The 16,573-nt window shown below is 42.1% G+C and overlaps 1 protein-coding gene across 23 annotated transcripts in view; it reads left to right on the forward strand.

Moving 5' to 3' along the window:
• Positions 1 to 16,573, forward strand: part of LOC110501341 (DDB1- and CUL4-associated factor 6) — a 75,605-nt gene that overhangs the window by 23,855 nt on the left and 35,177 nt on the right. For all 23 annotated transcript variants that reach the window (XM_090215426.1, XM_021578837.3, XM_021578839.3 and 20 more), the window contains exon 3: positions 14,518 to 14,610. In XM_090215426.1, coding sequence (XP_090071552.1) covers positions 14,518 to 14,610 — 93 coding nt within the window. The remainder of the gene's footprint in view (positions 1 to 14,517; positions 14,611 to 16,573) is intronic.

The raw sequence follows: 16,573 nt of genomic DNA on the forward strand, positions 1-16,573 counted from the left end.
GGTTGGAGTCATATTATTTCAACCACTCCACACATGTATTGTTAACGAACTCTAGTTTTGGCAAGTCGGTTAGGACATCTACTTTGCATGACACAAGTCATTTTTACAACAATTGCTTATAATTCACTATCACAATTCCAGTGGGTCAGAAGTTTACCTACACTAAGTTGACTGTGCCTGCCTTTAAACAGCTTGAAAAATTCCAGAAAATGATGTCATGGCTTCTGATAGGCTAATTGACATAATTTGAGTCAACTGGAGGTGTACCTGTGGATGTATTTCAAGGCCTACCTTAAAACTCAGTGCCTCTTTGCTTGACATCATGGGAAAATCAAAAGAAGTCAGTCAAGACCTCAGAAAAACAATTGTAGACCTCCACAAGTCTGGTTCATCCTTGGGAGCAATTTCCAAACGCCTGAAGGTACCACATTCATCTGTACAAACAATAGTACGCAAGTATAAACACCGTGGGACCATGCAGCTGTCATACCGCTCAGGAAGGAGACGCGTTCTGTCTCCTAGAGATGAATGTACTTTGGTGCGAAAAGTGGAAATCAATCCCAGAACAACAGCAAAGGACCTTGTGAAGATGCTGGAGGAAACCAGTACAAAAGTGTCTGTATCCACAGTAAAGCGAGTCCTATATCGACATAACCTGAAAGGCCGCTCAGCAAGGAAAAAGCACTGCTCCAAAACCGCCATAAAAAAGCCAGACTACGGTTTGCAACTGCACATGGGGACAAAGATCGTACTTTTTGGAGAAAAGTCCTCTGCTCTGATGAAACAAAAATAGAACTGTTCTGTCAAAATGACCAGCGTTATGTTTGGAGGGAAAAGGGGGAGGATTGCAAGCTGAAGAACACCATCCCAACCGTGAAGCACAGGGGTGGCAGCATCATGTTGTTGGGGTGCTTTGCTGCAGGAGGGACTGGTGCACTTCACAAAATAGATGGCATCATGAGGATGGAAAATGATGTGGATATATTGAAGCAACATCTCAAGACATCAGTCAGGAAGTAAAAGCTTGGTCGCAAATGGGCCTTCCAAATGGACAATGACCCCAAGCATACTTCCAAAGTTGTGGCAAAATGGCTTAAGGACAACAAAGTCAAGGTATTGGAGTGGCCATCACAAAGCCCTGACCTCAGTCCTATAGAACAGTTGTGGGCAGAACTGAGAAAGCGTGTGCAAGCAAGGAGGCCTACAAACCAGACTCAGTTACACCAGCTCTGTCAGGAGGAATGGGCCACAATTCACCCAACCTATTGTGGGAAGTTTGTGGAAGGCAACCTGAAACGTTTGACCCAAGTTAAACAATGTAAAGGCAATGCTACCAAACACTCAATTAGTATATGTAAACTTCTGACCCACTGGGAATGTGATGAAAGAAATAAAAGATTAAATAAATAATTCTCTCTACTATTATTCTGACATTTCACATTCTTAAAAAAAGTGGTGATCCTAACTGACCTAAGACAGGGAATTTTTACTGGATGAAATGTCAGGAATTGTGAAAAACAGAGTTTAAATGTATTTGGCTGTGGTGTATGTAAACTTCCGACTTCAACTGTACGTATTTTTTAAAATAACCAGTTCTCAAGATTTGAAAATAAGTTTTCTGTGTATAGCCTATTTATTGCACAATCTCAACCTACATTTGTACACACATTTTCTGTAACATCAAAGGTTGTGCTTTTCTATGTTGATACCAGTTAACAGCAGTGTAGTATTTAATAGCGTGGCTGTGAGTGTTGAGCTCTGACCAGTCTGCTGATATCTTTTTGAAACCCGAGGCAGCCTTATGGCCAGTCACACACACTGTCACACTGTGAGCCTGCCAGTCACTCCCTCTACCACTCCCTCTAAACAGCCTGATGCTGGCTTGGGCCAAGGATCCTGTCATTCTAATCCTGTCCATTCAGTTGGTTGGAGTCTTCTGTTTGAAAAATAAAGAGATAAATAATTGATGAAACTGCTGCTTAGTACAAACAAAAAGAGTTGGCCGCCTCGCTTCGCGTTCTTGGGAAACTATGCAGTATTTCGTTTTTTATGTATTATTTCTTACATTATTACCCCAGGAAGTCTTAAGTTTTATCACATACAGCCGGGAGGAACTATTGGATATAAGAGCAACGTCAACTTACCAACATTACGACCAGGAATACGGCTTTCCCGAAGCGGATCCTCTGTTTGGACCACCACCCAGGACAATGGATCGGATCCCAGCCGGCGACCCAAAACAACGACGCCGCAGGAGGGGCAGAAGAAGCGGTCTTCTGGTCAGGCGCCGTAGACGGGCACATCGCTCACCACTCACCAACGTCCAGTCTCTTGACAACAAGGTAGATGAAATCCCAGCAAGGGTTGCCTTCCAGAGAGACATCAGAGACTGTAACGTTCTCTGTTTCAGGGAAACAGGGCTCACTTGAGACACGCTATCGGAGTCGGTACAGCCACCTGGTTTCTTCACGCATCGCGCCGACAGAAACAAACATCTCTCTGGTAAGAGGAAGAGCGGGGGGTATGCCTTATATTTAACGAGATGTGGTGTGATCATAACAACATACAGGAACTCAAGTCCTTTGGCTCACCTGACCTAGAATTCCTTACAATCAAATGTCGACCGCATTATCTACCTAGAGAATTCTCTTCGATTATAATCACAGCCGTATATATCCCCCCCAAGCAGACACATAGATGGCCTTAAATGAACTTCATTGGACTCTATGTAAACTGGAAACCACAGATCCTGAGGCTGCATTCATTGTAGCTGGCGATTTTAACAAGGCTAATCCGAAAACAAGACTCCCTAAATTTTATCAGCATATCGAATGCGCTACCTGGGCGGAAAAAATCCTGGACCATTGTTACTCAAACTTCCACGACACATACAAAGCCCTGCCCCGCCCTCCTTTCGGAAAATCTGACCACGACTCCATTTTGTTGCTCCCAGCCTATAGACAGAAACTAAAACAGGAAACGCCCATGCTCAGGTCTGTTCAACGCTGGTCCGAACAATCTTATTTCACGCTTCAAGATTTCTCCGATCACGTGGACTGGGATATGTTCTGCATAGTGTCCGACAACAACTTGGATGAATACGCTGATTCGGTGTGCGAGTTTATTAGCAAGTGCATCGGTGATGTTGTACCCACAGCAACTATTAAAACCTTCCCCAACCAGAAACCGTGGATTGATGGCAGCATTCGTGCAAAACTGAAAGCGCAAACCACAGATTTTAATCAGGGCAAGGCAAACAATAACATGACCGAATACAAACAGTGTAGCTATTCCCTCCGCAAGGCAATCAAACAAGCTAAGCGTCAGTATAGAGACAGAGTAGAGTCTCAATTCAACGGCTCAGACATGAGATGTATGTGGCAGGGTCTACAGTCAATCACGGACTACAAAAAGAAAACCAGCCCTGTCGCGGACCACGATCTCCTGCTCCCAGACAAACTAAACAACTTCTTTGCTTGCTTTGAGGTCAATACAGTGCCAACGACATGGCCCGCTACCAAAACCTGCGGGCTCTCCTTCACCGCAGCCAACACGAGTAAAGCATTTAAACGTGTTAACCCTCGACAAGGCTGCCGGCCCAGACGGCATCCCTAGCCGCGTCCTCAGAGCATGTGCAGACCAGCTGGCTGGTGTGTTTACGGACATATTCAATCAATCCTTATCCCAGTCTGCTGTTCCCACATGCTTCAAGAGGGCCACCATTGTTCCTGTTTCCAAGAAAGCTAAGGTAACTGAGCTAAATGACTATCGCCCCTTAGCACTCACCTCCGTCATCATGAAGTGCTTTGAGAGACTAGTCAAGGATCATATCACCTCCACCCTACCCGACACCCTAGACCAACTCCAATTTGCTTACCGCCCCAATAGGTCCACAGACGACGCAATCAAACTGCACACTGCCCTAACCACCTGGACAAGAGGAATATCTATGTAAGAATGCTGTTTATCGACTACAGCTCAGCATTTAACACCAAAGTACCTTCCAAACTCGTCATTAAGCTCGAGACCCTGGGTCTCGACCCCGCCCTGTGAAACTGAGTCCTGGACTTCCTGACGGGCCACCCCAGGTGGTGAGGGTAGGAAACAACATCTCCACCACACTGATCCTCAACACTGGGGTGCGTTCTCAGCCCTCTCCTGTACTCCCTGTTCACCCATGACTGCGTGGCCATGCATGCCTCCAACTCAATCATCAAGTTTGCAGACGACACTACAGTGGTAGGCTTGATTACCAACAACGACGAGACGGCCTACAGAGCGGAGGTGTGGGTCCTCGGAGTGTGGTGTCAGGAAAATAACCTCACACTCAACATCAACAAAACAAAGGAGATGATCGTGGACTTCAGGAAACAGCAGAGGTTGCACCCCCCTATCCACATCGACGGGACAGTAGTGGAGAAGGTGGACATTTTAAGTTCCTCGCCGTACACATCACGGACAAACTGAAATGGTCCACCCACACAGACAGCGTGGTGAAGGCGCAACAGCTTGTCACAGAAAACACTCACAAACTTTTACAGATGCACAATTGAGAGCATCCTGTCGGGCTGTATCACCGCCTGGTATGGCAACTGCTCTGCCTACAACCGTAAGGCTCTCCAGAGAGTAGTGAGGTCTGCACAACGCATCACTGGGGGCAAACTACCTTCTCTCCAGGACACCTACACCACCCGATGTCACAGGAAGGCCAAAAAGATAATCAAGGACAACAACCACCCGAGCCACTGCCTGTTCACCCCACTATTATCCAGAAGGCGAGGTCAGTACAGGTGCATCAATGCTGGACCGAGAGACTGAAAAAACAGCTTCTATCTCAAGGCCATCAGACTGTTAAACAGCCACCACTAACATTGAGTGGCTGCTGCCAACATACTGACTCAACCTCTGGCCACTTTAATAATTAAAAATGGGATGTAATAAATGTATCACTAGTCACTTTAAACTGTGCCACTTTATATAATGTTTATATACCCTACACTACTCATTTCAAATGTATATACTGTACTCTATACCATCTACTGCATGGGTGTCAAACTCTGGCCCGTGGGCCAAATTTGGCCCGCGGGGTAATTATATTTGGCCCGCGAGACAATACCAAATTACTACTAGAGCTGGCCCGCCGGTATTATACAGCGCATTCACCACTAATACTACGAATCCCATAATGCTCTGCTGTTTTCGCGCGCCAATCAGGACAGGACCCAGAAATGCTCTCTCCTCTGTGACAGTAGTCATAGCAACATAGACGCTACAACTGTCAGCGAGCTAACCCTTCCCAAAAATGGCGAAAAGAAAGGCAGAAAACAGGAGCTTTCTGGACAAGTGGGAGGCAGAATATCTGTTTACATATGTAAAAGACAAACCTGTTTGTCTTGTTTGTGGAGTCAACGTGGCTGTAAGTAAGGAGTACAACATTAGACGACACTATGAAACAAAACACCATGACAAATACAAGGACCTGGACATGACTCAAAGGAGCCAGAAAGTAGAGGAGATGAAAAGAAGTTTGGTTTCACAACAGAATATGTTTAAAAAAGCCACATCACAAAGCGAGGCTGCTGTAAAGGCTAGTTATATAGTGGCAGCAGAGATCGCAAAATCAGCCCGGCCCTTTAATGAGGGAGAGTTCATGAAAAAGTGCATGATGAAGGTTTGTGACCTCGTATGCCCAGAGAAAAAACAAGCATTTTCAAACGTGAGCCTGAGCAGGAACACAGTAGCTGATCGCACATGTGATCTTGCCACCAATCTGTATGACCAGCTGATGGAAAAGGGAAAAGATTTTGTTGCGTTCTCCCTCGCTGTGGATGAGAGCTGCGACGCATCTGATACTGCTCAGCTGTCAGTCTTCATCCGTGGAGTGGACTCAAATCTGTGTGTTACGGAGGAGCTATTAGGATTCAAATCAATGCATGGCACAACCACAGGAAAGGAAATCTTTGAGGAGGTTTCCAAATGTGTAACTGAAATAAAGCTGCCGTGGGATAAACTCGTTGGATTAACGACAGATGGTGCACCAGCGATGTGCGGTAAAAAGAGTGGACTGGTGGGCATGGTTCGGGAGAAGATGCGGGAAGAGAACTGTGCAGGTGAGCTAACTGTTTACCACTGCATCATACATCAGGAAGCACTGTGTGCCAAAGCCCTAAAGATGGAACATGTTATGACCACAGTAACACAGGTAGTTAACTTTATAAGAGCCAAAGGTCTAAATCACCGCCAGTTTAAATCTTTTCTGGAGGAGTGTGGTTCGGAATACGCAGAGGTGAGATGGCTAAGCAGAGGAAAAGTACTGAACAGATGTTTCGAGCTGCGTGAGGAAATATGTAAATTCCTGGAAACCAAAGGGAAGGATACAGCAGAGCTCCGGGAGCAAAAGTTCCTGTGTGAGCTGGCCTTTTTCTGTGACATCTCGAGCCATCTCGATGCGCTGAACCTGCAGCTTCAGGGGCGGGGGCGCATCATCACAGACATGTACGCTGCAGTGAGGGCCTTCAAAACTAAACTGTGCCTGTGGGAGAATCAGATGCTGCAAGGAAACCCTTGCCATTTTCCCTGCTGCCAATCCATAAAAGCGCAGATCTCTACCGCCGTGTTCCCATGCGCACAGTTTGCTGAAAAACTCAGTGTTCTCGCCGCTGAGTTTAGCCGGCGATTTGCCGACTTCGATGCCCAGAAATGCAAGTTTGAACTGCTTAGTAATCCCTTCGCAGTTGATGTGGAAAATGCACCAACCAACATCCAAATGGAGCTGATTGAACTCCAGTGCAACGACACGCTGAAGTCAAAGTATGATGCTGTGGGCGCCGCACAGTTTCCACGGTTCATCCCTGACACAATGCCTCAGCTCCGCACCCAAGCTGCTCAGATGCTCTCCATGTTCGGCAGCACTTATCTATGCGAGCAACTTTTCTCCTCGATGAAGATGACCAAAACAACTCACAGGAGACGTCTGACTGATGAACATCTTCGCTCGATACTGAGGATTTCTTCAGCTCAGAGCTTGAGCCCAGACATTGATGAACTAGCATCCAAGAAGAGATGCCAGGTATCTGGCTTGGGCACATCAGATTAGACCAGTGTGCAATAATTAACGTTTTCTTTATGCACTTTTTCTTGCTACAAGGCATGGGCTTGAATGGTTGATTGATTTATTATCATTTTATTTGTAAAATTATTAGCCAGTGGAAAAAGTTTATTTTGGTATTTAAATCAGAAGGGTGCAAATAGAAAAGAGGCATACAATTTTTATTTAAATTTTATTTATTTAATAAATGAATGCCATTGATGTGTTTTTTCATTTGAAATTCGATTTTGCATGTCTCCACTATTAAATTATATATTGTATGGTAATAAGCGATGCTTGTTCCATATTCAATGTTAAAGCAAAACTTGTTTGGGTCCATATTAAAAGGTTAATTTGTTCAATGTTGGCCCGTGACTTTGTTCAGGTTTTACATTTTGGCCCACTGGGTATTTGAGTTTGACACCCCTGATCTACTGCATCTTGCCTATGGCGTTCGGCCATCGCTCATCCATATATATTTTTATGTACATATTCTTATTCATTCCTTTACACTTGTGTGTGTAAGAGGTAGGTGTTGTGAAATTGTTAGATTACTTGTTAGATATTACTGCATGGTCGGAACCAGCAGCACAAGCATTTCGCTACAGTCGCATTAACATCTGCTAACCATGTGTCTGTGACAAATTAGATTTGTTTTGATACAATTTACTGCAATATTCCTAGATTGTAGGCTACGTACATACACATAATTGCCCTAGCGACGGCTGTCTAATTTCGTTAGCTCTATTCTCTCAAACCAGTAGCTTGGAGTGTATGGCATATCACACCCACCTACTCAGTCTTTCTCATATGAAAGATGCACAGCGACAAGAAGACGAAAGGAAGCCATTTTTAAATGTTGCTCCGCTTCCTGTATCACCAGCCCCTGTCTCTCTCCCCGAGGTCCTGTCTGTCACTAATGTCCTCTCTCTCATTTTGGAGACCTGAAGTCGTGGAAGTAATTGAGGAGGAAGTGCCCTCCAACATGTCACTTGTGTCATTCTAACTCACAACCCCTATTGTGCCCGTACGAGTGATGTTGTGTTTGGTGCTGGGGGCCATCACTTTTCAGTTTCTCAAATCCCAACACAACCTGTATTGCCAGATGTTGAAAAAGTATGACGGAAGAGATACATTTAGATCTACTCTGTAGATAACATACTGTACACAAGTATTGGATATCAGAAATAGACTAATACATACTGTATTGTCATGTGGGCTATTATTACACTTATTTGACTAAAATACCAATTTCTTAAACAGCCCCTTGCCCTTGTTCCTACTCCTTGTTCCTACTCCTTGTTCCTACTCCTCACAACTTTCTTCTTCCTATAGATCTACAACATAGAAGGTACTGAGGCTAGGAGAAGAAACCACTGTAGGGTTTGGTTTCAGACTGATTCAGAATTAGACTAGTCTGACTGAAGGACCAGAGGGGTATACTGTAAAGCAGGATCAATGCATTAGCCATTTAACTTGGATAAATAACCAAAAATAACTATTGGTTTTCTGGTTCATTTAAGAAAGCTAAACTTTGTGTTTTTGGTTGTTGAGTCAGTTAGACCATGGCTATTTCAAGTTTATCTTTCTAAAAAATAAAAAAGTAATTTCAGAATATTTAGGCAAGTTATTTGGCTAATTCATTGATCCTACTTTGTAGTATAACCCTCTGTTTGAGTCGGGTTGAGGCTGGGGAGTGGAGGGAGGTAGGGACCTGGGCAGCTAGGGGCATCTGGACAGCAGAAGGTGGCACGCTGAGTGGTCAGGGCTGACAGACACACAGAATTCCTACAGAGTTCAATCAAGTAGTATCCGTATACAACACAACATGCAGAAGTTTAATGCAAGTGATAGGATAGGCCTTTATTAAGGTCAAGCTACAGTCTGCTTCAACAAAAAAGATGGCTGTTGTGGCAGGGGTTGGAACCAGAATTATTTTTCCATTGTGAGCAGAACTCTATTCATTTTTTGCTCCGTTTTGACAAGAAAATGAAGTTCTGAGCTGGTTCTAACCAAAGAAAAGTTACAGTTCATATAGTTATTGTTTTGTTCCTTTTTTAACCAGTGAAATCAACATCGTTTTTATATTTAGCTCATTCATTTACTCCCCCAATTAGCGCCGATAGAGCAGCTTGCTGTGGAACTGGTAAGATCGTCCTTTACATGTTTGATTGGTCAGATAAGTGCAGGGCCGAGATGGCACTGAAATTTCACGGGTGTGGGGAGAGCAAGAGAGAGGGGTGGACATGACGAGTGCTTGGCTTGAAGCACTGAACATCATTACATGACGTGAATTGGAATGTGTTTAGGCTATTCCTAGCATTAGAACTTTACAGAATTACAGTGCCTTCAGAAATGATTCACGCCCATTGACTTTTTCCACATTTTGTTGTTATTTAAAATGGATTAAATTGAGATTTTGTGTCACTGGCCGACACACAATATCCCATAATGTCAAAGTGGAATGATATTTTTAGAAATGTTTACAAATTTAATAAAAAATGAAAAGCTGAAATGTCTTCAGTCAGTAAGTATTCAACCCCTTTGTTATGGAAAGCCTAAAAATGTTCAGGTGTAAAAACGTGCTTAACAAGTCACATAATAAGATGCATGGACTCACTCTGTGTGCAATAAATCAAATCAAATTTTATTTGTCACATACACATGGTTAGCAGATGTTAATGCGAGTGTAGCGAAATGCTTGTGCTTCTAGTTCCGACAATGCAGTAATAACCAACAAGTAATCTAACTAACAATTCCAAAACTACTGTCTTGTACACAGTGTAAGGGGATAAAGAATATGTACATAAGGATATATGAATGAGTGATGGTACAGAGCAGCATAGGCAAGATACAGTAGATGGTATCGAGTACAGTATGTACAAATGAGATGAGTATGTAAACAAAGTGGCATAGTTAAAGTGGCTAGTGATACATGTATTACATAAGGATACAGTCGATGATAGAGTACAGTATATACGTATGCATATGAGATGAATAATGTAGGGTAAGTAACATTATATAAGGTAGCATTGTTTAAAGTGGCTAGTGATATATTTACATCATTTCCCATCAATTCCCATTATTAAAGTGGCTGGAGTTGAGTCAGTGTCAGTGTGTTGGCAGCAGCCACTCAATGTTAGTGGTGGCTGTTTAACAGTCTGATGGCCTTGAGATAGAAGCTGTTTTTCAGTCTCTCGGTCCCAGCTTTGATGCACCTGTACTGACCTCGCCTTCTGGATGATAGCGGGGTGAACAGGCAGTGGCTCGGGTGGTTGATGTCCTTGATGATCTTTATGGCCTTCCTGTGACATCGGGTGGTGTAGGTGTCCTGGAGGGCAGGTAGTTTGCCCCCGGTGATGCGTTGTGCAGACCTCACCACCCTCTGGAGAGCCTTACGGTTGAGGGCGGAGCAGTTGCCGTACCAGGCGGTGATACAGCCCGCCAGGATGCTCTCGATTGTGCATCTGTAGAAGTTTGTGAGTGCTTTTGGTGACAAGCCAAATTTCTTCAGCCTCCTGAGGTTGAAGAGGCGCTGCTGCGCCTTCTTCACAATGCTGTCTGTGTGAGTGGACCAATTCAGTTTGTCTGTGATGTGTATGCCGAGGAACTTAAAACTTGCTACCCTCTCCACTACTGTTCCATCGATGTGGATAGGGGGGTGTTCCCTCTGCTGTTTCCTGAAGTCCACAATCATCTCCTTAGTTTTGTTGACGTTGAGTGTGAGGTTATTTAACATGATTTTTTTATGACTACCTCATCTCTGTACCCTACACATAAAATTATCTGTAAGGTCGACCAGTGAATTTCAAGCAGGTTCAAGTACAAAGACCAGGGTCATTTTCCAATGCCTTTCAAAAAGAAGGGCACCTGTTGGTAGATGGATTTTTTTTTAAAGCAGACATTGATTATCCCTTTGCGCATGGTGCAGTTATTAATAACACTGTGTATGTTATATCAGTACACCCAGTCACTACAAAGATACAGGTGTCCTTCCCAACAGTTGCCGGAGAGGAAGGAAACCCCTGGTATTTCACCATGAGGCCAATGGTGACTTTAAATCAGTTACAGAGTTTAATGTCTGTGGTAGGAGAAACTGAGGATGGATCAACAACATTGCACTAAAGTAAAACTGCAAAAAATGTGAAGAAGAAATTAACTTTATGTCCTGAATACAAATCCAAGACACCACATCACTGAGTACCAGTCTTCATATTTTCAAGCAAGGTTGGTGGCTGCATCATGTAATGGGTATGCTTGTCATCGGTAAGGACTAGGGAGTTTTTTTAGTATAACAATAAATGCAATAGAGCTAAGCACAGGCAAAATCCTAGAGTAAAACCAGCTTCAGTTTGCTTTCCAACGGACACTGGGAGATTAATTCACTTTTTAGCAGGAAAGTAACCTAAAACACAAGGCCAAATCTACACTGGAGTTGCTTACCAAGATAATATGGAATGTTCCTGAGTGGCCTAGTTAGTTTTGACTTAAACCGGCTTAAATCTATTGCAAGGAATGGCTGTCTAGCAGTGATGAACAACCAACTTGACAGAGCTTTTTAAATAATATTGTTTAAATATTGTTCAGTCCAGGTGTGCAAAGATCTTAAGAGACTTACCCAGAAAGACTCACAGCTGTAATCACTGTCAAAGGGGATTCTAACATGTATGACCCAGGAGTGTGAATATTTATAAAATTCAATATTTCTGCCTTTAATTTTAAATAAATGTGCAAAAACATGTTGTTATGGGGTACTTGTGTGTGTGTAGATGGGTGTGAAAAAAATATATTGAATCTATTTTGAATTCAGGCTGTACCACAGCAGGGGCACGAATACTTTCTGAAGCTACTTTACATTAGGAATATACAGTGCCTTGCGAAAGTATTCGGCCCCCTTGAACTTTGCGACCTTTTGCCACATTTCAGGCTTCAAACATAAAGATATAAAACTGTATTTTTTTGTGAAGAATCAACAACAAGTGGGACACAATCATGAAGTGGAACGACATTTATTGGATATTTCAAACTTTTTTAACAAATCAAAAACTGAAAAATTGGGCGTGCAAAATTATTCAGCCCCCTTACGTTAATACTTTGTAGCGCCACCTTTTGCTGCGATTACAGCTGTAAGTCGCTTGGGGTATGTCTCTATCAGTTTTGCACATCGAGAGACTGAAATTTTTCCCCATTCCTCCTTGCAAAACAGCTCGAGCTCAGTGAGGTTGGATGGAGAGCATTTGTGAACAGCAGTTTTCAGTTCTTTCCACAGATTCTCGATTGGATTCAGGTCTGGACTTTGACTTGGCCATTCTAACACCTGGATATGTTTATTTTTGAACCATTCCATTGTAGATTTTGCTTTATGTTTTGGATCATTGTCTTGTTGGAAGACAAATCTTCGTCCCAGTCTCAGGTCTTTTGCCGACTCCATCAGGTTTTCTTCCAGAATGGTCCTGTATTTGGCTCCATCCATCTTCCCATCAATTTTAACCATCTTCCCTGTCCCTGCTGAAGAAAAGCAGGCCCAAACCATGATGCTGCCACCACCATGTTTGACAGTGGGGATGGTGTGTTCAGGGTGATGAGCTGTGTTGCTTTTACGCCAAACATAACGTTTTGCATTGTTGCCAAAAAGTTCAATTTTGGTTTCATCTGGTGCATCTTACCTTCTTCCACATGTTTGGTGTGTCTCCCAGGTGGCTTGTGGCAAACTTTAAACGACACTTTTTATGGATATCTTTAAGAAATGGCTTTCTTCTTGCCACTCTTCCATAAAGGCCAGATTTGTGCAATATACGACTGATTGTTGTCCTATGGACAGAGTCTCCCACTTCAGCTGTAGATCTCTGCAGTTCATCCAGAGTGATCATGGGCCTCTTGGCTGCATCTCTGATCAGTCTTCTCCTTGTATGTGCTGAAAGATTAGAGGGACGGCCAGGTCTTGGTAGATTTGCAGTGGTCTGATACTCCTTCCATTTCAATATTATCGCTTGCACAGTGCTCCTTGGGATGTTTAAAGCTTGGGAAATATTTTTGTATCCAAATCCGGCTTTAAACTTCTTCACAACAGTATCTCGGACCTGCCTGGTGTGTTCCTTGTTCTTCATGATGCTCTCTGCGCTTTTAACGGACCTCTGAGACTATCACAGTGCAGGTGCATTTATACGGAGACTTGATTACACACAGGTGGATTGTATTTATCATCATTAGTCATTTAGGTCAACACTGGATCATTCAGAGATCCTCACTGAACTTCTGGACAGAGTTTGCTGCACTGAAAGTAAAGGGTCTGAATAATTTTGCACGCCCAATTTTTCAGTTTTTGATTTGTTAAAAAAGTTTGAAATATCCAATAAATGTCGTTCCACTTCATGATTGTGTCCCACTTGTTGTTGATTCTTCACAAAAAATACAGTTTTATATCTTTATGTTTGAAGCCTGAAATGTGGCAAAAGGTCGCAAAGTTCAAGGGGGCCGAATACTTTCGCAAGGCACTATATATATATATATATATATTTTATTATTATTATTATTATTATTATTATTATTATTTTTTTTTTTTAAATTAACCAGTTCTCGATTTGAAAACAGTTTTCAATGAAAAGCCTATTTATTACACAATCTAGGCCTACATTTGGACAATACTTTTCTGTAACATAAAATGTTGTACTTTTCTAGGTTGATACCATTTCACAGCAGTGTAGTATTTAATAGCGTGGCTGTATTGTTTCTTGGCCACCACTGACATACGGTGTTAGCAGAGTGATGACAACAGGAAAACATTCTTACCCCCTTTGGAGAGACATTCGCGTTCTTTATCAGTGAAAGATAATCTGTCTGTTTCCAATGCATGCATGACATCGTCCCCCACATTTAGAATGAGCTCCCTTTTGTGTCTGAATGTCTGTATAGTGTTGTGTGTGTCTCTTTCTAATCTAAACCATCAACCATATATCTAGTTACAGCAGACGTGTGTTATTTTAGCACATAACACACCACTCTTATTAAGATAATGTGTTTTATCAGACAGTGATGTGAGCAGTTTCTCCGAAATTACAGCCGTTCTGTGAAAATGCAATACTATTTAAAGTGTTTTAAATCTGCTCGACAAGGAAGGGAAAATAAAACACGACAGGGGATTAAGTCACCCAGAAATACTATTTGGGGGGTGGATGGGGAGGAGGTGTGAAATAATGATCTAGGCAAAGACACGCATAGAGAAGGCCTTTAACCGCCTTTAGTTCCATTCTAGTTCCATGTTTCTAATTTGGTGAACGTTCGCCTGGTTACCTATTTGATTTGAGGGACAGTGACACATTCAGATGTTACACCTTAGATTGGTTTAGGAACATCCACGGTTGTAGACGTTGTAACAATATTTGTTACGCGTGCAGGGAGTGAACTCACACACTGTATTTTGTCCCAATCAGGTCAATACCATATCCTGGAACGATACAGGGGAGTACATCCTGTCAGGGTCAGACGATACCAACCTGGTCATCACAAACCCATACAACAGAAAGGTAAGGAGAGCTAGAGTCTGATGTTCTGTATACCAGACCTGGGTTCAAAAAGTGTATTTTGAAATAGTATTTGAACCCAGTTCTGTTGTATACAGATGAACCTGATGACCTTACAATCACCAACATCATGTAGCTAACTGTGTTATAACAACAGGATCGTCCTGGGTTAAATGATAATGGATTTATAGAGAGAGTGCTTTATTGGTGCTCATTATATTGTGGTGACAGGTAGCCTAGTGGTTAGAGCGTTGGACTAGTAACTGAAAGGTTGTAAGATCGAATCCTCGAGCTGACAAGGTAAAAATCTGTCGTTCTGCCCCTGTTCCTAGGCTGTGATTGAAAATGAGAATTTTTTGCCTAGTTAAATAAACATATATATATTTTTAAATATGCCTGCTGAAAGATCTGTATTGCCGATAAATACGGACAAAGAAAAAAGCAGACAGTGGTTAGATGTCAAAAACCTCCTATCACCCTAATCAACAGTCAAATAAATTGGCTGTGGAGGGATTCTTAAACATCAAAATCAGCAATGTCTGTCTCTTGTGTTGATATGAAACTTGAGGACCTAGGTCAATTAAGCGCTGGCCTGATTTTTTTCAGTGCCTGGCCGTGCATTAAGTAAACCTTTTCAGCCCTCTTATATTTTACAATTATTATACAATCACTTAAAGGTGCAATATGCAGATATCTCTCCGCCATTTTGTCAGTTTATGCGACAAAGCAAGCAAATATAGTGTGGAGCATGGGTATACAGCTCTTACCCTATGAGGTCCGGAGCTTGCTGGGTTTCTGTTCTACCTGATAATTAATTGTAGAGAATCATTGTACCATCTGCACTGCTGTGAAATACCTTTTCAATAACCCAAAATATAGTATTTTCAGCTGTTTGAAGCTGGTGTACAAAACCAAAAGTAAAAGATGCAAAAACTTAAGAACCAGAAGCATAGAAATAGCGCGCATAGAACAGATCTACCGCTTCTTAGACTTGCTTTCAAGTAGAATGACACATTTTGATTTGAACTTGGTCGCCCCTCACAAAAAGTTACATCTTAAAGCTTTACATTTTATTAGCATCTTAGTCGAGCACAATTCAACTGACCAGAATGTTTTTTGCGTGATTGAGTTGACTTCAGTTGATGAAGTATGGGAGAGATATCATCAAGGTTTGCCTTTGAGTCAGAAGACATAGGGAGCAACTCATCCCAGTGGTCTTCAATGGAGATGAAGAGGACACCAGGAGAGGGAGCCACTTTTGAGACGCTCATACACAGTAAAATTGCAAGAGTTAATTAAACTCCCATGGAGACCAAATGTAACACTATTTTGGGTGTTATATGGTCCCACCCCCACTACTCTGGTCATTGTGTGGATATTTCTGGAGTTAAAAATTACACTAAATGGAGTAAATATCCAATTCTCAGAATTTAACTCCCAATTGACATTTTACTCTTTTCAGTGTTGTTTTTAATCAAGTCCCTTGCCATTTTGCACATTTCTGTGTTGTTTTTAACTAACAATAATCTACAGCAGAGTGCATTTCTCCAGCTTATTTCCTTTGAGTTATAAGAGTGTAAAGCCTTATTTGAATATTTCTTAATGTGTCACATTATGGTGGTTTGCGATGTGATATCACATTTCTGTGGAAGTCAACTTGCAGGAAGATATCATTCACAACTTGCATTCAGAATGCTTGTCATAGTAGGGAAGAAAATACAATGCACTATATGTACAAAAGTATGTGGACACCAGAGGTCGACCGATTATGATTTTTCAACGCCAATACCGATTATTGGAGGACCAAAAAAAGCCGATACTGATTAATCGGTCGATTTTAAAATATATATATATATATATTTGTAATAATGACAATTACAACAATACTGAATGAACAATGAACACTTTTTATTTTAACTTAATATAATACATCAATAAAATCAATTTAGTCTCAAATAAATAATGA

This window comes from Oncorhynchus mykiss, chromosome 22, assembly GCF_057628025.1.
Source record: "Oncorhynchus mykiss isolate SJ-2025 chromosome 22, ASM5762802v1, whole genome shotgun sequence".
Classification (NCBI taxonomy): Eukaryota; Metazoa; Chordata; class Actinopteri; order Salmoniformes; family Salmonidae; genus Oncorhynchus; species Oncorhynchus mykiss.